Raw genomic sequence first — 21,778 nt, forward strand, 5'->3', positions numbered from 1 at the left:
GCCTAAATCATGCTCGCGAGCGACACAAGCAGCAAAGTGCAGTGCAGTGAATATCCATCCACTGTCTACCCAGAGCAGTATACAGAATAAGTACCAAAGAGCAACCGAAAGAGAAATACACCTGTAGAAAAGCAAAGACGAGAACCCTCCAACGAGCTCCCTTCAAGTACAGAGCAGAGTATCGTAGAGAACAATAGTGCTGGCTGGCATCGCAGTGCCTCAGATGAGGCAGTAAGAAGTGAAGTGAGCAAGGCCCGACCTCACCTACCACTTCATATCCTCGTCGAAATCCATCACCAAGAGCATAGACCTAGGAGCACGAAACAGGGAACATAAAGCAGGAGGCGGAACTCGGGGAGAGAAAGCAGGTGGGGATCACTGGAGATCTACAGTCCAGAACGAGAGAAGAGAGGGAGGGGAGATGTGTATGTATATATGGCGAGTAGAGAAGGGGGTTGGGCAGACAGGGTTGCCCTGGAGTCTGTGTTTCACAACTACATGAAATAGCAGTAAAGAGAGATATGGGAGTCGTTATGTAGCCTGCTCGATCATGCATTGTCTATGTTGCTGTTCCAAACAGTATATAGTGTTGTTTGTGGTTCAAGGTGTGAGGTGATTGGGTTTGGTGTTTTCTTTTCAAATGTCTCTTTTGCCGAGAGTTTCGATATATATGATATGTAGTGTTTTTTTTTCGAATATCCCATCATTCGTGTTCGTTGGTGTACGTATTCGTTTTGTCCCTTCTTCCGCCCCTCACCATCCCTCTCTACCCAAGGCTCTATTTACAAATATATACATTATAGGTTTCGTCACAAGTAGTTGGTTTTCCATCACTCAATCAAAACACCCCAAAGAATAGAAAAGACGCGAAAGCGGTAAAAGTAAGAAAAGAAGAAGGAACCTAGGACTCAACCTGCAGACTAGCGAAAATATCCGCAATCTCCGTCGTGTTCATGCCGACAGCGAGAGCACACTGCAACAAGATCCTAGCCTTCTGGGGGTCCAAATCACTGCTGGCAATCTCCCAGTCATCGGTGGGAGGGACGAAGCCGTTCATGGTGCGAGACGAGAAGACCATCGGGATGCCCGTGGCGTTGTAGACTTCCTCGGCGACCTTGACGCCCGCTGAGGTCCAGCCGCCTGCGCCTGTGCCGGCGAAGACGATGCCCTCGGCGCCCGAGAGCGCGGCGGCGCGGATGAGCTCTGGGTTCGAGTCCTGGTGGCCGTAGAGAATGTCGACGTGAGGCAGGGAAGAGAGGTTGCGGGATGCGAGATCGAAAATGGGCTTTCCGGCGGGCGTGGCGGCGTTGTAGTAGAAGTTGGGGACTTGATTCAGGAAGAAGCCGAGGTGGCCTTGTTCGCGTGCGAAGAAGGTGTCGAGGGCGTTCGCGTGGTTCTTGACCGCGTAGTAGGCTGATGTGATGCGGTCGTTCAGCGTCACCATTGTGCCTCGCTCGCGGGCCTCGGGAGTGACGGCTAGCTTGACGGCTTGGTAGAGGTTGAGGGGTCCGTCGGCAGAGATGGCTGTCGAGGGACGCATAGCGCCGACTACAACAACAGGCTTGGGGGAGTTGATGGTCAGGTCGAGGAAGAAGGCGGTTTCTTCCAGGGTGTCTGTGCCGTGGGTCACGACTGCCCCAGAAGTGGTGTCCTTGGCCAGATCGGCGGTGATCTGTCGGTTGAGTTCGAGCAGAATGGTGGCGTTGATGTTGCCACTGTCTACGTTCGCGACTTGCACACCATAGACGTTGGAGACATTGACAAGTTCGGGCACAGCTTCGATCAGAGTGCTGATTGCCACTGCGCCGGCAGTGTAGCCTGTCGTTGCTGTCTGAGAGTTACTGCTGCCAGCAATGGTACCGCCCTGTTATGTTTCGTAAGCTGGTTGTTGCAGTTTTTGACTCGCAGAGCAGAAACAGGTGCAGCTGGTGTGTTCACAACGAACCATACACTTCTCCAGAGCACAGAGTGACCCAATGAGGAAGATATGATTACGAGTAGAACGAAAGGAAAAAGACTTACAGTAGCGAAGATGGTGACATTGCCCAGAGTGCTGTTGATGGGAGTCACACTCTCCTGGCGAAGCTGAAGCTTGCTATATGGCACAGCAGCAGCGTTGGCCAGAGGCGAGAGAGCGGCGAGGAGGGAGACTGCTCTGAACATCTTGGGGATCGAGCGAGAGAAGATATAAGTTGAGGATGTACAGTGGCCTGGCAGTGGAGTCCTCGGACACCGAGTCTAGGTAGATCAAACGAGAGATCTCTACGGAGGAGCGAGAGGATGTTTGGGGATGAGAAGAAGAACTGAACTGGACCTACCGTCCTACGAGGGAAGAACACGAGGCACCTTTTATACCCATAGAGAAACAGACCTACCGAGTCGGCGAAGCTACTGGGACTGAACTCTGTCAGACCATGGGTCCAGCACGGCGGCCAAGCTAGATTAGACCAGAGCACAATGGCGAGGGAAAAAGCAATGATATCGGCCGCGATAGAGAGGGAAAGTGAGCCTCGCAAGGGCCGCAATCAGGCATGCCATGGCGGCGCATGGAGTCAGAAATCACAATGTTGAGCGGTAGTCTTCCTCCGCCAAGAGCAATGCGAGGTCGATAATCGCGGGATATATTGCGATAAGGAAAGACAATATGCGGAGAACGAGGGAAAGTAGGTAACGTAAACATGTGTGTGTCTTAGCTAGTGCCGGACATGGGGTCACGATCGGGCATATTACCCTCTCAAAAAGAGTAATAAACGACATTGTCCGGGGTGCAGGACAGAGCTACGCCTATCTCTCGCCTTGGATCTGCTTGGCAAGCATGGATAGTGTCTCTTGGTTGATTCGTAGTCAGTACGAGGACGTGAGGTGGTTTGGGGCTGTCTCAATGTTTCCTGGCGAACTAAGCCGAATGTGGGCGCTGTCATGCGGCCGCTATTATGGGCGGAGAGACCTGAGGCGGAAATTCATGGGAAGCTTAAGCTGCCTTACCTCGCCGACATGGAGCCTATGCGAAGGTCAACGCGATAGTCGACCGATGTGGAGAAGAATGGAGTAGAGGGTTCAAAGTGGACGTAACGCCAGTACAATCCGATATCGCTGGATCAATCAATACCTGACCTGATAAGTCTTGATATCACTTCACCACAAGCAGTGCAGCATATTACAATACAAGTACGGCTAGGCCGCGGACGGAAGTCATATCTACAGTACAGTACTTGCTCTGGGGACTTCGGCACAACTTAATTGCCGGGGGTCTGAATCGCCTAGGTATGGAACAGTACCTTACGATCTGCAGTCGCATGTACGAGATACTTGGCGGAAGCTTATCACGCATGGCTGCCGGATGCACGATGATACCGTGGCTGCAGTACCTCAGCCAAGAACTTCATCAAGCCAGGCAGCCAGGAACGAATCTGTGCCTCGTGCTGCCGTGCCCGAGCTACTTTACATGAGGTAGGATCGCGGAGAAACCCAGATTCGGCAGAATCCGGAAGCTATCTTTACGTTCATTTGTCCAATTCATGTGTGTAATAGTGGTATATTGATATTAATCGCGTCCATGACGATCGTGGAGACGCAGGCGATGGGCGTCTCGGGCACTTTACCCAATGCTGGACAGGTGATTGCTGCGTGCAATTACAAATGTTGAGAGTAATGCAGCGCAGTGAACTCGACCTTTAGATTGAGCTTCCCTGCCTGCCGAGTGAGATAGAATGGCACTTGGTAGTCCATTTGTGACAATCTCGTGCAGGTCAGTGGGCGACATCTTCGGCTGGCAGTAAATGCGCGTACAGCATAGAGTGGTGGCCTGTCTTGTGCAGGTGCGCTCATGCGGTATCCATCTTGTCGCCCCCATCGCCGTCTTTCTTGTCCTCGGTCTTGTCGGACGAAGCACTCGGCTCGCCGGACTTGTCGAGCAGCGGCTGGCTCTCGGCCTCACCCTCCGGTACGCTCTCCAGCTGTGTCTTTCCCTCCTGTGTTTCGGTGGCTTTGCGGTCCCTCTCCTGTCTGGCATTCTCCTCCTCCATACTCATGCGCAGGGCGAGAGCCAGCTCAGGGTCCATTGATGGGTCGACACCGAACTCGAAGCTGCCGCCACCCTCAGCAGCACCGGCTCCCTCGCCCGACGCGGCGGCTCCTCCGCCCGTACCTCCAGTCTCGGCTGCTAGAATGGGGCCGGCGACGATGACGTCGGAGAGCAGATTGGGGCCCGGCTGCACAAGCTCGAGGTGAGAGCCCTCGCCGCCGTTGACGGCTTCGTTGAAGGCACGGAGCTTGGACGTGGTATCTTCGCTGAGGTCGCCAAAAGCAACGACATCGATGCTGACATTGTTCTTCTTCATGCGTTTTGCGAGTTTGACCAGGGCGGACTGAGACTCGTTCGGGCCATCGATAGCAGAGCAGGTCAGGACGACGATTCTCTGCCGTTGCGATTTGTTTTGTCTGTGTTTGAGGGCGAGCTGTCGAGGGTATGGTTAGCGATAGAGAGGATAGTTTGGCCGGCGGTAGACAACGTACAGAGGCGATCATAATGGCGGTATGGAAGTGGCTCTGGCCTCTTATCTTGGTTCTGTGTAGACCATCGAGGATCTTGCCGGGGTTCGTTGTGAGGGTGGTGAGGACTTCGGGACCATTGCCGCCCATGCTCATGAGGCCGACTGATGATTCGGGGTTGGCTTGTGTTTTGTATTGGAAGATGAGGTTTGCGGCGTCGGTCTGGGCTTCCCATCGTGAGGGAACATAGTCGCCGTTTCGGCTGCTCTCGCTGTTGTCCACCCTGCAGAGTGTGAGTTTTGATGAAGACAAAATGATGCTGTGGATGCATACACTATCATAGTCGCCTCCAACCCCATCTTGAAGGTTGTTGTAGCTGCTGCTGGAGACCGCGAGTATCGATTTCTTTCTTTCTTTTCGAGAGATGTAGATGTGACAGAGGCAGTGATGGATGTGGAGATGAGGAAGACAGGTGATGAGATTATTGGATGATGAAAGTGGATTGACAGTGGTATAACAGCAACAAAGTAGAGTAGCAGCAAGTGAAGCTCCAAACACCGTCGGCGTCACTTGCATAAGACTGGAGGGCGTCATCCGACGTTTAGCCGTGCGGGAACACATCTTGCATAATTCACTGGATGCATAACAATGCAAAGCATCCAATGTTTTGTTTCAGTGTTTAGCATCTACAGTTACTTGTATACCTTACCTACACCACACAACATTGACTTTCGATATAATCACATTAAAGCGAAACCGTCTAGTTCTACTTGATCGCGTGCAATAGACGTGCATTAAAAACATCGGATCAGAAAATGGCTCTGGTGGCAAACAACACAACCCCCGACCGCCTGGTCAGTCCGCAGAAGCAGGCGATAACCATCACAGAGGCCCAGAAACAGGCATTGATTGACAACTTGCAGCTGGAGGGTGTGTATATAATTGGCGATTCTTTTCTTGCTTGTATTCCTGATCATTCCGTTAGTCACTGAGAGAGCCCGGAAACTACGCGCTCAATATGCCTTGCAGGCCCAAGGTTTGCGCACGCGACTTGAGATGCGCATCAACCGCATCCCCCAATCTATGCGTAAAATGAAGATGGAGGATCTCGTCAACAGATTCATTCAACAGCAGCAGAAGAAGCTCGAGTCTTCGTCGACGTCGTCAAAAGCTGGCGGCAGTGATGCAGCTGCCGCCAACACCAGGACGAGGGGCGTCAAGCGACAGAGGTACCTCACTATGCCTTCCTTCCTTTCCTTCCGCATTGTGACTAACCATATACGGCAGTGACGACTATCCAGTCTCGGACAAGGAGAACTCCCACCCATCCAATGCAGTCAGCAATCCCAAGAAGCGCACCAAGCCCAACCCTCCGAGCCAGACTTCAATCCCTCCTCCTTCGGCCATCCCTTCGTCGTCTCCTGCCAATACTCGTTCAACGCGCAAGCCTGGCGCCATCCTCTCACCAAAGTCCCACAATCCACGTCCCGAGTCACGCGCATCTCCCATCAAGTCTCCCCCACGTCACATCAAGTCTCCCCCACGTCACATCAAGTCTCCCCCACCTTCAGCCTTCAGATTCCCTGCCGCTCCAGCATCCTCAGGCCGTCCCGCGACCGCTCCTGGCGGGTCCAGCGTCAAGCCAACCCGACCCACGTCGCGCCTCGCAAAGCGCACAGAGACAGCCCAAGTCGCCACCGCCTCACAACTACAAGGCGAACAGCTGCGGCCCGGATCCAGTTCGAGCAACAGCAGCGTCAACACCACCATCGTCTACAGCGCCCGCAAGCGCGCCGGCACGACCAACACCGCGCTCCCCTCACTCGCCACCATCGCGACCAAGTCCTCGACAGCCACTTCTGCCGCTGCAAGGACCAAGACCGCCTCCGCCACAGTGTCTAGCTTGCCTGCTCCCACGGCTAGTGTTGCGCCTGCTATCGCCCCAGCCAAGAAGGGAGGAATCAAGGGCGCACTGCAGTCTCTCACGGGCTCCAAGAGGGGGAAGAATGCCGCTGCCGCAGCTGCCGCCGCCGCAACTGCCGCAAAGGAGGCCATAGGTGGTGCCGCGCCTGCTTCGAGTGGTGGTAGGGTGCTGAGAAAGAGGGGATAATCTATTTCTTCTTTCTCGTGTTTTCTCCATTCTTCTTCGGACGGATCAGCTCATGACTCGGGAGCGTGTACGGAAACAGGCGTATGTTTGGAATAAAGTGTGATATGGGTAGCACTACAAGACGGACTTGTGGTGTTTGGGATAGTAGGAACTCATGACTATGTTTCTGCACGTCTTATTGTTTCTTTTTCTGGTTGTCTACTTCTGGCATAATGAAACCGGCGAAAATGCCGCCCCTGAATAGAGTAATCGATGGCCTCTTCGCTTAATGAATCTCAAATGGTTAAAAAGAAACCAAAGATTCCATCATCATCATTGTTATCTACATTTCATCATCATCCCACGTCATGTCTCTCACACCTCAATGTACACGCACCATTCTCTCCACGGAAAAACAGCATGCACGACGACAGAGATCCAAAAATCCTCAAAACACGCCCTCGAAAAAGAGGAGATGGAGAAAGAAGGGTGCCGCCCTAGTCCCTAGCATAAACATACCCAACCAGTCTTCTATTGACTTTCCTCGGCGGCGGCAGAACCTCATGATCACATTTCCCCTCTGCCACGGCGGGCACTTCGTTTCTAACCGCTCTCACAGCGCTCTTGACCTCGTCTCTGAAACAAGCCGCCAGCGCCTCTCTTTGCGCCGCCAGCTGCGTCGTTAGGTCTTGTTGGACGGCGAGGGACTGCGCGGTTAGAGTCGCCGAGAGGCGGGATTCGAGGGCTTTTTCCTTTTCTTTTTCTTTTTGGCGGGCTTCTTCTTTTTGTTTTTGGGACTGCGATTGTTGTTGTTGCTGTTGTTGTTGCTGTTGTTGTATAGTCACAAGGGTGTGGGTTAACTTGGATAATTGGGCTGTCTGCTGCGACTGAGTTTCCTGGAGGGCGTGTAGCGCGCGGGTGGTCTGCGATAACTGCGTCTGTAGCGGTCGGAGGTCGGATACTGTTATTCCCGCAGCTTGTTCCTTGGTGCCCTGTCGTTGTCGGGCTACTATCAGTTCGTTCATCTGCTCCGTCAGGTCCTCGATGGCACTCTGCAGCCTCTGCGTCGTCTTGGTATTGGTGTGTTGGCTATCGAGCAGCGCGTCGATGTTCAGGTTGGCGTGCTTTGTCGAGCGCGCGATGCGGTCCGTCGTCATGGTTAGTTGAGCTAGATCTGTTCTGGTCTTCGAAGCGCTGTCGTTCAGGCCTGCGAGGAGGCCTGCTCCTCCTCCTCCGCCGCCGCCGCCGCCGGTGTTGCTGCTTGCGGGTTGAGGGGTGAATGGGTCTTCTAGCATGTCTGCGTCTCTAACTAGCTCTGGGCTGGAGCTTTCGCTTCTGCCGCTGACCATGCTGTTGTTGTTGCCGTTGTTGTCGTTGCTGCCACCACCACCACCACCAGCGCCGGATTCACCGCCGCCTGTCTCGCGTAACGTTGGCATGGACGGTGTTCGAATAACTGACATTCCTCCTCTTTTCCCACTTCTCCTTATTTCTGCTCCTGATGCCGGCAGCCCAGCCGCCGTGGGTGAAGGAGGCGCAGCCGAATCTTCGAGCTGTTTGAAGGACCATTTGCCGTCTAAATGCGCATACCGTGCATTCTGCCACGCCTTTGCCGGGACACCTTCACTTCTGAACGAGAAGAGTTGTGAGCTCTCACGCACCGAGTCCGGATACTCGATCTGTGTGAGACGCCACCACTCCTTTGCCGTTTCTCCATCCGTGAACGTGAGTAGATAGCGAGACTTGGTTTTGAGGTGGAATGGTGAAGTGAATGAGCGCACCCGGCGCGCATACGCCATAAATTGATGTGGTGTTCCGTTTGAGTCGCCTTTGTCTTCTGTGCATGTGTTCTGGGCGGATGAAGAGCGTGCGAACGAAGCTTTCTTCAGCTCGCGCTTCAGACTTGGGCTGGTGTCGTGTTCGCTCTCGGTGTCTGTTCTGGTGTGGGAGTCATGTCGATGAGGCGGAGTCGGGGTTGACGGAGGATCGTTGTCGCCCTTCGCCGGACTTTGATCCTGTGCCATGGTCCAGTCTGCTTGGTGTAGAATGACAAGTTATTGTACTGCTAAGCGCGTCTCGAGTATCTGCATCGATAACAGGTCGAGTACGCAGAGCCAGCCGAGGTGGTATTCACACATGTAATACCCGAGTATTGATATAAAAGTGAATCGAGGGAAAATGAAAACACCTTCGATCAAACAGAATAACAAGAAACAATCCGAGTACCTACTGATACTACCACATCACCACACAGACTCCAGTAGAGGTGGGCGAAGTCAGGTCAGATACCTACTACCTCGTAGCTCACACAGGCCAGAAGAAAGAGATAAAGATCTCACACACGTCATATGTACCCTCTGGGCAGCACTCACTGTCAAATCAAGTCCCGCGACCTCATTACTCGACAAGTGAGCAGGGCTGGAAACGGAGACATGCTATTTGTCCCCTGCTTATATTAAAAGACTGAGGGATGAAGCGCGGAGCGAGGGAGAGGGTGCTTTCGCTGCCCTGTTCTGCTCCGCATTCGCGATGATGTGGCTGGCAAAGTAGGTACACAGTAGCTGGTCATGGTGAGACGTCACAAGCTCTCGCGAGGTGCGGGTCGTTTCTTATAAAGTCCGGCGAACCGACCCCGAGGGGAGAACCCACCAACGCCAGCCGCTTAGAAGACCGAGCTATTTCCATATTGGCCCATTGATGTACTGTACAGCTACGATAAATGTCAGCACAGCGATAACACGTTACATATTCATATCTTCCATGTCGCTCGTGCAAATTCGCTTTGGACGATCGACGTAGGACGGGAATCGGGCTAAGATACGAATCAACCGACACTGGACCATTGATACAGGTCCAGACCAAAAGAGTGAATTGGTTCACATGTATAAGGTATGTGCTGTGAACTTGTAGCTTGCGTGGAAATGACCGAAAGTCAACATATACTCTCCTGCAAAACGAACGTTAGGCCTTCACAACGTGACCATGTATACATCATCACCATCATCATCACCATCATCATCACCATCATCATCACCATCATCATCACCATCATCATCACCATCATCATCACCATCATCATCACCATCATCATCATCATCACAATCATCATCGTCGTCGTCATCATCATCATCACTATCAAAGTCACTACCATCATCATCAATCTCAGGCCAGGATCGTCTGTGTCAGATCAAGACGCTCTTCGTGTGGGAATCTGTACTTCATGCTAGAATTACATTTAGTCGGGGCCCAAATTATTAGTCCCATAGTAGCCTGATCTGCTCATATAACGAACCTTTGCGAGGAGATACACGATGGACACCTTTGTTCAGGCGCTGCTGCTTCCACTCCTCCATCCACTCCTGAACGAATTGTAATTCCTGCTTCTGAGTGTTTGCGACTGGTGGTGGAGGCAACTCAGAGGTGGTCTGATTGGGAAAGAGGCCGTTCTCGTCCCAATGGTGTACCGCACCGTCAATCAAGATAAAAGGTTCACTGGCTGTGGAATTTCTGTGCTTGGCTCCTTCGGCGAAGGCGTGTGGCGTTGCGGGTCTCCAAGGATCCGCAGAGCCGTCAACGAAAGCAAGACGTGGATACGAAACATCATATCCACCATACTTGTTGACAACCTCAATGTTGGCTGGCTTGCTGATGTTGAATGCTTCGCGACAAATGAGGCTCTCGTATTCTAGATCCAGGGTTCTAGATACCAGTGGAAGTTGGTCCGCTGGAACTCCTGAGCCAGTCTGCAAGAAGCCCCATTCAGTACAATACTGATAGGGCCACGAACGCCATGTCTGCGAAATGTCATCCTGGGCGTAGAAAGTCGAGTTGTGAGTACTGAAGCACTGATTTTGAGTAGCGCCCTGCTGAGCACATGGAGCCACCTGTGTCAGGTTGATGTAGCCGACCAGGTTCAGCATCTGATTGATGAGATTGTCACTTGCCGTGTACTGTCCAGCCGTGATCAGGGAAGATACATTGGTCCTCAATGTTGTCGTGTCCGGATACAGAACAGAGGTAGTCGAAATGTTACCGCAATACTCGTAAAAGTCAGGGCTATTGACGGCAGGATCCCAGTTGCGGCTTTGCCAATAGCCAAGCGCTTCTGAGAGGATTGCAGCAAAGTCATCGTCGTAGGTGACATTTTCCATCCCGAAGGTCTTCTTGAGTTGATAAGTGAGTTGGCTCGAGTTCTTGCCAATCAAGATGTTGTCAACTATATGAGTGAGAGTCTTCTGTGCGGCGACACATGTAGGAGGGGCTGGCTACAGTCAGTATCGAGGAGCCAGTCAATTCTATACGCGCCGAACTCGGTTCATTATAGCAGAACTTACCGTTCTCGGCGATAGGGGTGAAGTATCTACGAATCTGTAAGCAAAGATTGAGAGGTGCCCATCGACCTACTTACTGCCAATAATCCCAGATAGCTTTGGTGACTCCAGAACTCGAAATGGTACCCCAGAAGACATCAGGGTATTGGACTCTGAGAAAAGCGTTAAAGGCACCCGCGTAGCTTCCACCATACCCAATGTAGGCATTAGTATCACTCGTCAGTGTGAGGTTTTCCAAGCCTGGAAAGACGATGTTCTTTGCAAAGTAAGCTTCATCAGCCAGAGCCTGAGCGGTTGTGAGAAATCGCAAGTTCTTAGTCGAGAGATCGGAAGTCGGCCAGGACTCTCCATAGTAGCGATGTTCCAGTACAACACCGATTCCATTGGTAACTTTGGCCATTTGAGCGAGGAGACCTTTCTGCAGATATACGAGTCTACCTGACCCATCGGTTTCGCCTCCTTGTAAGACAATCACAGGACCTGTCATGGCAGGACGGTGAGACTTTTATAGATATATCAACGAGGAATTATACAAACCTCCAGGTTGGTAATGGGAAGCATCGAACCAGTATCGCAAGGGAAAGGTGGCATTTGTGTGCGGCTCATAGGTGCTGTCGTTGTAAAAGTGGTCGACAGGAACAGAGAGATTGTACGTAGGGTATAGAAGCGCAGGGTCGACTTCACGTTTACGCAAGTTATTGATCTTTGCCTGGACAGGCATGAGTTGAGTCCAACGCCATAGGTCTGATCGGGGATCTGCAGACACAGGTCGAGGACGCTCACCTGCTGCTCTATTTCAAAGATCCTCTGCCTCTTGCCGAGCGCGGTGTTAAAAGCACTTCCGAAGGGCAGAAGTGCCAACAAAATCTGTAACGATAGAAGCCTCATCTTTGGTAAGATACTTTAGATGAGGTGGAACTTAAGGATGACTGTAGCAATGTAGTTCACTCTGAGTCTCGTCCGGCCTCGAGGAAGATGAAGGCAGGACAGAGTCAAAGAAAGGATACAGTCCACGGTTCGTCATTATGGTTCGTCACGACGCGATGCAGCTGCACGCTATGCGAATTGGGAAGGTGATCGGAAGGGTAACGCGGTGCATTGATATAAATTGTTTAAACCTGTACAAAGTAAGGTACCTCATCCTTGGATGCACGATTACGATAAGATAAGCGGCCTTCGGGCCGCGGATAGCGTATCGAGCGTGTTTATTATTAGCCGAGCTGGCGTTCCAATGATCAAGGCTACCGCAGGTTGTCATTGTGCATGGTGCAGTCAGGTACGAAGTAAGGCATCACCGTACCAAATATCGTATTCGGCATGAGACATTAGTAAAATCGAGCTGCATTTTCGGATAGACAAGCTTCATTTCTCCTTCACGGTCACAACGTCTTGTAAACATTGCTCTAATGGTTTTGATCGTCCTTCGGTGTCATCGCGCATCCGCCGTCACGGGGTGAATAGACCGAGGATTTCTGGCATGCTCGATTTACTCAGCAGTGCCATTCGCAGGCCCTATGGAGGCTTTCGAATCCCTCGAGGCTCTGAACTTGGAAATCTCTTGGGCAACAGCCTTGTCAAGCCTCGACTTCAGTTCTGGTCGGTACCCAAGCCAGAACAGCACCTCAAGCCAGACAAAGAACGGGGCAAGGAAGAGGGCTTGCACGAGGTTATCGAGCAAAGCTGGAGCTCTGCGCTCAAAGACTCCATGGCCAACAAATTGGGCTATCCAACTAAAAGCAAAAATGCCCAGAGCCCAACAATTGGCGGTCATGCCATAAGTTGAAGTGAGGTGGTTCGCATATGCGGTACCACCAAGAAGTAATGGTGCTAACAGACCACCCGCCACAGGCTCCATAAGTATGTATAGAGTAGCATATGTCAGCGCCACCATAGTCCCCAGATTCGGCGAAAGATTAGAAATGAGCAGAGAATCTGGTATCGGTAATGACGGCGTATTTGTGCACTAGAGCATGTCGTGAATGAGCAGTCGAGTGGAGAACATGAGGCTAGTACCAGACTTACGAAGAGGAAGGATGTCATCAATATAGTCGGCACACATGTAATGTGTATGGCTACGTTAACCTAAACAGACATCTCAGTGAAAGTGTGTCTAGTCGGAGGCATAATGGTCATCTTACGGGGTTATGGTGGTATTGCCCATACTGGAACCAATCAGCACTTCTCATGTCACGTCTCATCTGAGGGGTAACTCACAAATTGCAGCTGCTTCTCGAGGTTCAGTGCCATTGTGTCGATAGTAAGGGCTAGCAGTCGAGGGGGATATTCCACTGTTATTGCTGCAAGCGACAAGGAGACTAAGCTCTGGATGTGATTGTATACGCAGGCCAGCGATGTTTGTTTTATTGGGTATTAAAGTGAGTTGGTCGGGTGTGTGCGGAGGAAATAGTAGAAGATCAAGTGCCGGCCGTCACTCCACACTTTAATAGCACATGCAGCATCGACGATACCCAGATACTTGAGGAGTTCTTCTCGGTACCATAAGCGTATGAATTTACATCACCCTTCACAATGCCGTCTTGGTTCACCCACCGACTTGTGCTTAAAGCCTTACTCTAATAACGCGGACGCGGATGCTGGAGCGGTGAAACGAAAGGGACGGATCAAAGTAGACCGGGGGGCCGAGGCTGGCAGTAATTGGGATGTTTGTTCATAACCCTTGTAAGATACACGAGCTACCTATACTTTGATCGTGGGGAGAATTTGCCAAGACTTTGACAACGCTCGAACACCTCATCTACCACAGAGGGGAGTTTGGAGGTGGTGCGGTGCGACAGTGTCAATAATACCACGACTTTACGTCAATACAGCGCAGGGCAGCGCGTACCATCAACTCCATCCATTTCCATCAGCGCAGAGTCTCACCGTCTACATATCACGCAGCGCCAGAGGAAGGTGCTCAGCTTGTCGACAGTGCTGATATTTCCTGGTCCATTCTTTCGACAGCACCAGGTGCGCAAAGCGCCTCTACGACAGACTCGCTGCCCGCGGTTTCTTTATTGAAATCTGTTGTCGCATTGTGGGATCGCGTTGGTCACATTCACTTGGAGAACACGCGGTACATTCAGTCTGAGTCTCTGGAGGACCCGGTCAAAACACCACGGATCCTTTCCTCAGAGGTGCCTTCCTACTCTTTTGAAAATAAATAGCGGTCCTTCGCTCAGATCCGCATCGTCACTCTTGTTCTCTTTGGACGCCAGCGCATTCTTTACCGCACCGCAGATATGTTCTTCCTCCACGAGATGGAGCGGGTGGTGAACCTGCACCCTTCATATTTCGACAAAGACACACACAAGTACATCACCGACACTCTATACCAAGACGTTGAGGGAACCATTGCCGGCAGCTACTACATTGTCTGTGTGGTGAGCGTCATCGACATCTCGGAACCGCGCGTCCTTCCAGGCAGCGGCTTCGCGGAATTCACAATCTCCTTCCAGGCCGTCGTGTGGAGACCTTTCAAGGGTGAGGTATGCGACGGCATGGTCAGCAGCGTCATTTCAGGTGGTATCTTTGTAGACATTGGTCCTCTCAACATTTTCATTTCAAAAGCTGTAAGTCAAGTTCGGATCTCGTGACACCGAGCTTTCCTTGCTCACGCACAAATACAAGATGATTCCCTCAGATATCAAATTCGATGGCAATGCAACGCCGCCGCAATTCACGGACAATGCCGATCAGGTCATCGAAAGGGGTACCCATATCCGCATCAAGCTTAAGGGTATCAGAAGCGAAGTCGGGCAGATGTTCGCCATCGCTACTATCAGAGAGGACTACCTTGGGTACGGTGACGCGCCTTCAGCCGGTCCGAGCACATTGCTAATATCAATAGACCATTACTCGAGACATGAGGTCCTCAAGGGCTGGCCTGAGGCGAAGTCGTCGGGCGATCTTCAAGTTTACGCACCACCAAGGATGCAACGAGGTAAGCAGCCGCGCCGAGGGCAGAAAGCTGTACATGTAACAAAAGTTGCGAATGGGCATGATATCCAGAAGCATGCAAAAGCCTGCGCATTTTTCCCAGCATGCATCGACAAGACTTCCAAAAGATCAGGGGATGTTGTGGAAACATTCCCTCTGCAGATACCCACCCACGTTCACATAGTGGTTCTGCTACAGCACAAATGTTCGTGCGATACCAGCGAGTGTATTTTAATTAGAAGTCTTAGCCGCAAACGGAATTCAATAGACATTTGGATAAGGTGCTGGGGGTTCTGAGACGAGAGAGTGTCTGGCCTTTGTTGTCTGTTCCACTTGATGCAATCTTGCTTGGCACGCCGTTTACCCCATTACCTCCTGAATGGCCATCGTGACCGGGACTGCGGCGACCTGGACAACGATATTACTTGTGAATAATGATATGACTATTCTCTCCTCCGCTGCTGTTCCTCGACTGCTACGGTGAAAGCCTTTCCGTATCATGAGCCCGTAGTCGAGTGATCTTCCCATTGTTGTTCTTGTGACCTCAACAAAAGCACGGCGTTTCCACAGACAGTGCGCGACCCACCAATATGCCTGTGGATAGTCCTTATCGAGACGAGGAGGAGGAGGCCCAGCCATTGACGAGGAATAGCACAGAGGAAGTCAAGAGCCTGGAAGATCAACCACGACTGTCAGAGTCCACAGCATCGACGACGTCCCTGATACTAGAACACATAACCGGGAAAGATAGCGCGCTTCTGGCCAAAGAGGCCCTCTACAATAAACACCAACCCGAGCAATTCGACGTCGAGGAAGGACCGCCATGGCACAGTGCTATTGAGCCGGTAGACACAAGAGCCAGGAAGGCGCTCTGGATTCTCTGTGGTGTGGCGACCTTGGGATGGGTGGCCGCCTTGTTCTTGTTCATCGGCTCGGGATCCCACAAACCACTCTCAAGCAAACCTCACGATCCCCACGCCACACATACAGCAGGTAATGGACACAAAGTGACTCTCGACCAAGTCCTTACTGGACAGTGGTATCCACGCAGCCATGCGATATCGTGGATAGAAGGAGCTGACGGAGAGGACGGCCTACTCTTACAGCGAGGAGGTGAAGGAGGCAGAGACTATCTTGTTGTTGAGGACGTACGATACATGCAGGATGTGAACGCGGCAAAGGAGAACAGCAAGACACTCATGAAAGAGGGCGGATTTTATGTTGGTGACAAATATGTGGTGCCCGACGAAACGTGGCCCAGCCCGGATCTCAAGAAAGTGCTCGTCCGCTCCGATTACCAAAAGAACTGGAGACACTCTGGCACAGCTCTATACTGGATCTTCGATGTAGAAACACAAACCGGACAGGCCGTGGATCCGGATAACGCTGACGGGAGGATGCAGCTCGCATCGTGGGCGCCAACCAGTGATGCAATTGTTTTTACTAGGAACAACAACATGTATCTGCGGAAGCTTGCCGACACCGTCGCCCTCCAGGTCACCTTTGATGGCGGCTCCGAGCTCTTCTACGGTATACCTGACTGGGTGTATGAGGAGGAAGTCTTCTCCGGAAACAGCGCAACTTGGTGGTCCGGTGATGGAAAATATGTCGCTTTCCTACGAACGGACGAATCAAAAGTACCGACTTACCCTGTTCAGTACTTCTTCTCCAGACCAAGCGGCAAAGAACCCAAACCGGGAGAGGAGAATTATCCGGAAGTGAGACAGATCAAGTATCCCAAAGCCGGCGCGCCTATGTCTGTCGTCACTTTGCAGTTCTACGATGTTGTCGAGAAGCAGTTGTTCACTGTGCCCATCAAAGGCGACTTTCCAGATGATGACCGACTCATTACGGAAGTTCTGTGGGCGGGCAGCACTGGCAAAGTTATGATACGTGAGACCAACCGCGAGAGCTATATCATGAAGGTCATTGTGATCGATGCCGCCAAGAGGACAGGCAAGTCAGTCAGAGAGACTGATATCAATGCCATCGATGGCGGCTGGTTTGAGGTCTCGGAAACTACAGCATACCTTCCGGCGGACCCTGAGAACGGCAGACCGCACGAAGGCTACATTGATACTGTCATCCACGAGGGCTACGACCACCTTGCCTACTTCTCACCGCTTGAGGCTGGTGAACCTACGATGCTCACATCGGGCAAATGGGAGGTCGTGAGAGCGCCTTCCGCCGTCGATCTCAAGAACAATCTTGTTTATTTCATCTCTACCAAAAAGTCCTCGATCGAACGTCATATATACAGTGTCAAACTCGATGGATCATCAATGACACCGGTGACTGATGTCAGCAGTACAGCGTACTACTCGGCGTCCTTCTCCAAGAATGCTGGATATGCATTGCTTTCCTACAAAGGTCCTGGCATTCCGTGGCAGAAAGTCATCAACACTCCAAGTATTGACCAGAAGACCGAGATTGTCCTTGAAAAGAATGAGAAGTTGAATGAGCTCGCTACCAAGAGCGAACTGCCCATCGAGATCTACCAGACTGTCAATATCGACGGTTACGAGCTGAATCTTGTGGAGAGACGTCCACCTCACTTTGACGAGAAGAAGAAGTACCCTGTTCTCTTCTATCTTTACAATGGCCCGGGCTTCCAAGAAGTGGACAGGACATTCGGGGTCAATTTCCAGTCATTCGTAGCTTCCTCGCTGGGTTACATTGTGGTGACTCTCGATGGTCGTGGCACTGGCTTCCTTGGCCGACCCACCAGAACCATTGTGCGAGGCAACCTCGGCTACTGGGAGGCGCATGACCAGATCGCAGCCGCAAAGATGTGGGCAGCCAAGTCATATGTTGATGCTAACAGGATAGGTATTTGGGGGTGGAGTTATGGCGGCTTCATGACCCTCAAGACACTCGAGCAAGACGCTGGTCAGACATTCAAGTACGGCATGGCTGTCGCGCCAGTCACGGATTGGAGATTCTACGACAGCATCTATACCGAGCGCTATATGCACACTCCCCAGAACAACCTCGAGGGATACGAGAATGCGACCGTCAGCAATGTAACGGCACTCGGCCAGAACGTGCGCTTTCTCGTCATGCACGGCGTGGCAGACGACAATGTGCATATGCAGAACACTCTGAGCCTGCTCGACCGTCTCGACTTGGCGAACGTACAGAACTATGATGTGCACGTCTTTCCAGATTCAGACCACAGCATTTATTTCCACAATGCAAACAGGGTGGTCTACGAAAGTAAGATTGAAAAATCTTAGGATATCGAAATTGACAATTCATTAACGATGATTTTCAGAACTCACTTCCTGGCTTGTCAACGCATTTAATGGAGAATGGTTGAAGACTGATCACCCACAGCCTCTTGCGCAGGTTGATTAGATGATCTGATTATACTACCGGCGTTATGGGAAATTCAAGATTACAGCAGGAGTTCTTGGGATTGGGATCTTACGTGGTTGTCATGAGTCGCGATAGATATTGTATAGCACGTATGAAGAAGATTGTTCACAATGTAGTCTGTTGAGAGCACCAAATGAGCAAATGCTTCTATGATTAAACAACGCGACAATTAAATCGATCAGCCAGCAGCTGCGCATGGGGTCAGGTCATTCCACCGCTTATCGCGATAACGACGTACTTTCCAGTATACAAAGTGACCCTGACTTCACCTTCCAATTGTCGACGGCACTTGGGACCAGTGATTGAATATCCGTCCCTGTCAATCTGCATAACCATTGACTAGAAACACCAGACTCTCATTTTCCATACAACATAGCTGGACAATTGATAACCGCCTAGCCTCTTCTAGCATTGTGTAGGTCCTGATGCTGTAAAAGGTATGCGCCAGGGAACATCCCTACAAGGAATTCGTTGAGAACAAATCTGCCGTATCGCGACCATGGCAGCATACGAGAAAGTCGGAATCCATCGTCCACCGCCATCTGATTCTTCCGTTGATTCGGATAGAGAATTCGAGCTCGATGTGCGGCGCACCTCGACAGAAGTCCGACGCCAAGATCAAGAGATCCTGGAGGACGAGGAGGAAGTAGAAAAGCTATTGACCGGCCAACAAGATGAGCCTATAGGCTTCATAAGGATGTTGGGGCGAAAGAACAGGTCTGAGTCCGAGGCGGATAAGAGGAGACAACGCCAAGAGAGAAATCTCAGGCGTGAGATGAAACGCGATGCTCGCCGATCGAAGAGACAACACGGACGAACAGGCAGCAAAGAAGAGGAGAGCGAGTTAATGTACGAAATGGAGGAAGGCCACAAGGACAGTTCGGATTCTGCCTCCTCGGGAAATTCGTCCGAAGTGGACAGAATGAACCTGGGCGGCGTCCGTCTTCCCAAGACTCCCCGTAAGCTACGATTCGGCAGAATCGCTGGCATAAACATTATAATACTTGTCGCTTTTACCGGAGTACTCTTCGGCGCATACAAGGCCTCGTCTCGGAAGTCACATACGCGGCACGTTTTGCAGACGCTATCGAACGGCACCTCGATGTTTGCACCAACTACAATATACATATCTCTGGACGGATTTAGGGCCGATTTTCTACAACGGAACATCACTCCCTCCTTGAATAAATTCATCCAGGATGGCGTCTCACCAAAATACATGCTGCCCAGCTTTCCCAGTGTTACTTTCCCAAACCACTTCACTCTCGTCACTGGCCTGTACCCAGAAGCCCACGGAGTAGTGGGCAACACCTTCTGGGATCCTACTCTGCAAGCCGAGTTCTATTATACAGACCCCGCGCGTAGTATGCAGCCAAAGTGGTGGCAAGGGGAACCCCTCTGGGTCACTGCCGAGCACCAAGGCGTGCGGTCAGCTATCCACATGTGGCCAGGGTCTGAAGCCCATATCGGTAATATCGAGCCTGCGTACGTGGACAACTACAACGGGAAGGAACTGCTCTCGAACAAAGTCGACCGGATACTTGGCCTGCTCGATCTACCAGGTTCTGGTGAGGTGGGTGCCACCGCGGACTCCCCTAGGCCCCAGCTCATTGCAGCCTATGTGCCGAATGTAGACCAGCATGGTCATCTCTATGGTCCCAACAGTACCGAAATCAGAGCAGATATCAAGAGTGTTGATACGATGCTCGGCGATCTGTTCGAAGGCCTTGCGAAGCGCAACTTGACCGACATTGTCAATATAGTCGTAGTCTCGGATCACGGCATGGCTTCAACGGACACAACACGATTGATCCAGCTCGATGATATCATTGACATGGATTTGATCGAGCATACAGATGGCTGGCCACTGTACGGGTTGCGTCCGAAGAATGAGACCGACTTAGTGCCTCTTTATTACCATCTGAAGGCTGAAGCTGGACTCTCAGATAACTTTGAGGTCTATCTACGTGATCATGATATGCCCGAGCGCTACCACTTCTCCAAGAACGAGCGCATCGCACCTTTGTGGATGATTCCGAAGACCGGCTGGGCTATCACTACGAAGCAAGAGTTCGATGTCGAAGAAGGCCTCAAGAGTGGTCGAGTATACCATCCTCGTGGTCTACATGGCTACGACCACGAGCACCCGCTCATGCGAGCAATATTCATCGCTAGAGGACCAGCATTCCCGCATACACCAGGGAGCGAACTCGATGTATTTCAGAACATCGAGGTATACAACATCGTCTGCGACTCTCTGGGCATAGACCCAAAGCCAAACAACGGTACCTTACGTCTGCCACTCAAGCCTGTTGGCTTGCACCGCGAAGGACCGACTGTAGACGTCCCAGACGACCCACCAGTCATGTCCGACGCTCCCACAACACCTGATTCGTCTACGTTGCCGACCGCAACTGTTTCACTTACGACACCCTCCCTATCCGAAGCACTCGATAACACAGAACAGTCTACCCCATCTCAAGCTCTACAGGCCACAGAAGCCCCCAATGATACCGAAGAGTCTGCTCCATCTGAAAGCATGGATACAGAAGACGTTCCCGATCTTGCGACACCCACTCGTCCTGTAGTCAACGATGGTGGTGACGTAGAGTCGAGCGACAGGAACTTTAACCACTGGTGGGATTGGGTCAAGGGCAAGCTTGACGGAGCCAAGGACTGGGCTACTGGCTTGCTTGACAAGACCAACAAGGACACCTCTGAAACACCCAACACAAGCTAGTAGGATATTCGCATGTCTACGCCTGACGACAATCGCGTCTAGCATATGCCCACGATACGCAGTCAGAGCGTTCAACCAGTGGAAGACGGGCGAGAACACGTTTCCTTCATTTTCATTAATTACATTGTGCTCTAGAAGAGCGGCGTTTGAACATTGTTCTGGTCTGAGGCTCCGGCTGGCGTTTTTTGTTGTAGAGATGCCAGGAACAAAGGGCCCGATACAGGCCTGTCGTGCTTGGTTCACCTCATAATGCGCGGCGTTTGCAAAGGATGCCAAACTTCGGATACCATAATACATACTAATGATGACAACCTGTTGTATTAGCATCGACATCCATTCGTGTCTACGGGACAGCCACATCACTTCCTCGTTCTGCTGATGGAGGACTCTGCTGTCGAAGCGAGGATTGCCATCTCTTCGTCCTTCCGGTCCTTTACCCTGAGCCACTTTATGAAGCCCTACAGTCATGAGTGAGTACGCGGATCGTACATCAGCGTCATGATGGCTTCATCATTCCAAATTATTGCCAACGTCGGTCTCTGTAAGTTGGACCCGGTTCACCCACTTGTCCTAGGTAAGTGTTCGTGTTTTGTACTGGGCTGTCCTAAGAGACCAGTATAATACTTCCTCCTCTTCTCTCCTTTCTCCTCTCTTGCATAGCATTCTCTATCAAGCATCATCAAAACCTTTACCAAAAACCTCACAAACCACACAACCTTCATCATAAGACCAAAACAAACCCACAATACCAAATTGCACAAGCAATACAAACACAAAATCTTTCATCGCGTTAGCGACACAAAGACGACC

The 21,778-nt window shown here is 51.5% G+C and overlaps 9 protein-coding genes across 9 annotated transcripts; 4 read left to right on the top strand and 5 right to left on the bottom strand.

The window, feature by feature from the left end:
* Positions 1-901: 901 nt before the first annotated feature.
* Positions 902-2,163, bottom strand: AAFC00_002841 (uncharacterized protein; the record flags this gene model as incomplete). The annotated part of the gene is made up of 2 exons (XM_069342223.1): positions 902-1,864; positions 2,023-2,163. The coding sequence occupies 2 exons, from the start codon at positions 2,161-2,163 to the stop codon at positions 902-904; spliced, it is 1,104 nt and encodes a 367-aa protein (XP_069198725.1).
* Positions 2,164-3,824: 1,661 nt separating this feature from the next.
* Positions 3,825-4,850, bottom strand: AAFC00_002842 (uncharacterized protein; the record flags this gene model as incomplete). The annotated part of the gene is made up of 3 exons (XM_069342224.1): positions 3,825-4,457; positions 4,516-4,774; positions 4,825-4,850. The coding sequence occupies 3 exons, from the start codon at positions 4,848-4,850 to the stop codon at positions 3,825-3,827; spliced, it is 918 nt and encodes a 305-aa protein (XP_069198726.1).
* A 456-nt stretch (positions 4,851-5,306) lies between these two features.
* AAFC00_002843 (uncharacterized protein) lies at positions 5,307-6,601 on the top strand (the record flags this gene model as incomplete). The annotated part of the gene is made up of 3 exons (XM_069342225.1): positions 5,307-5,421; positions 5,477-5,720; positions 5,779-6,601. 3 exons carry the CDS (start codon positions 5,307-5,309, stop codon positions 6,599-6,601), a joined length of 1,182 nt encoding a protein of 393 aa, XP_069198727.1.
* A 476-nt stretch (positions 6,602-7,077) lies between these two features.
* On the bottom strand, positions 7,078-8,604 carry AAFC00_002844 (uncharacterized protein; the record flags this gene model as incomplete). Its single annotated transcript, XM_069342226.1, has 1 exon — positions 7,078-8,604. The coding sequence occupies one exon, from the start codon at positions 8,602-8,604 to the stop codon at positions 7,078-7,080; it is 1,527 nt and encodes a 508-aa protein (XP_069198728.1).
* Positions 8,605-9,798: 1,194 nt separating this feature from the next.
* Positions 9,799-11,799, bottom strand: AAFC00_002845 (uncharacterized protein; the record flags this gene model as incomplete). Its single annotated transcript, XM_069342227.1, has 6 exons — positions 9,799-9,803; positions 9,873-10,841; positions 10,915-10,940; positions 10,989-11,391; positions 11,449-11,620; positions 11,695-11,799. 6 exons carry the CDS (start codon positions 11,797-11,799, stop codon positions 9,799-9,801), a joined length of 1,680 nt encoding a protein of 559 aa, XP_069198729.1.
* Positions 11,800-12,397: 598 nt separating this feature from the next.
* Positions 12,398-13,158, bottom strand: AAFC00_002846 (uncharacterized protein; the record flags this gene model as incomplete). The annotated part of the gene is made up of 4 exons (XM_069342228.1): positions 12,398-12,874; positions 12,934-12,993; positions 13,050-13,073; positions 13,126-13,158. The coding sequence occupies 4 exons, from the start codon at positions 13,156-13,158 to the stop codon at positions 12,398-12,400; spliced, it is 594 nt and encodes a 197-aa protein (XP_069198730.1).
* Positions 13,159-14,153: 995 nt separating this feature from the next.
* On the top strand, positions 14,154-14,780 carry AAFC00_002847 (uncharacterized protein; the record flags this gene model as incomplete). Its single annotated transcript, XM_069342229.1, has 3 exons — positions 14,154-14,483; positions 14,542-14,711; positions 14,762-14,780. The coding sequence occupies 3 exons, from the start codon at positions 14,154-14,156 to the stop codon at positions 14,778-14,780; spliced, it is 519 nt and encodes a 172-aa protein (XP_069198731.1).
* A 660-nt stretch (positions 14,781-15,440) lies between these two features.
* Positions 15,441-18,207, top strand: AAFC00_002848 (uncharacterized protein; the record flags this gene model as incomplete). The annotated part of the gene is made up of 2 exons (XM_069342231.1): positions 15,441-18,066; positions 18,125-18,207. 2 exons carry the CDS (start codon positions 15,441-15,443, stop codon positions 18,205-18,207), a joined length of 2,709 nt encoding a protein of 902 aa, XP_069198732.1.
* Positions 18,208-18,727: 520 nt separating this feature from the next.
* AAFC00_002849 (uncharacterized protein) lies at positions 18,728-20,968 on the top strand (the record flags this gene model as incomplete). The annotated part of the gene is made up of 1 exon (XM_069342232.1): positions 18,728-20,968. The coding sequence occupies one exon, from the start codon at positions 18,728-18,730 to the stop codon at positions 20,966-20,968; it is 2,241 nt and encodes a 746-aa protein (XP_069198733.1).
* Positions 20,969-21,778: the final 810 nt, after the last annotated feature.

Source organism: Neodothiora populina (genome assembly GCF_041146345.1).
Source record: "Neodothiora populina strain CPC 39397 chromosome Unknown canker_contig_15, whole genome shotgun sequence".
In the NCBI taxonomy this organism is placed as follows: Eukaryota; Fungi; Ascomycota; class Dothideomycetes; order Dothideales; family Dothioraceae; genus Neodothiora; species Neodothiora populina.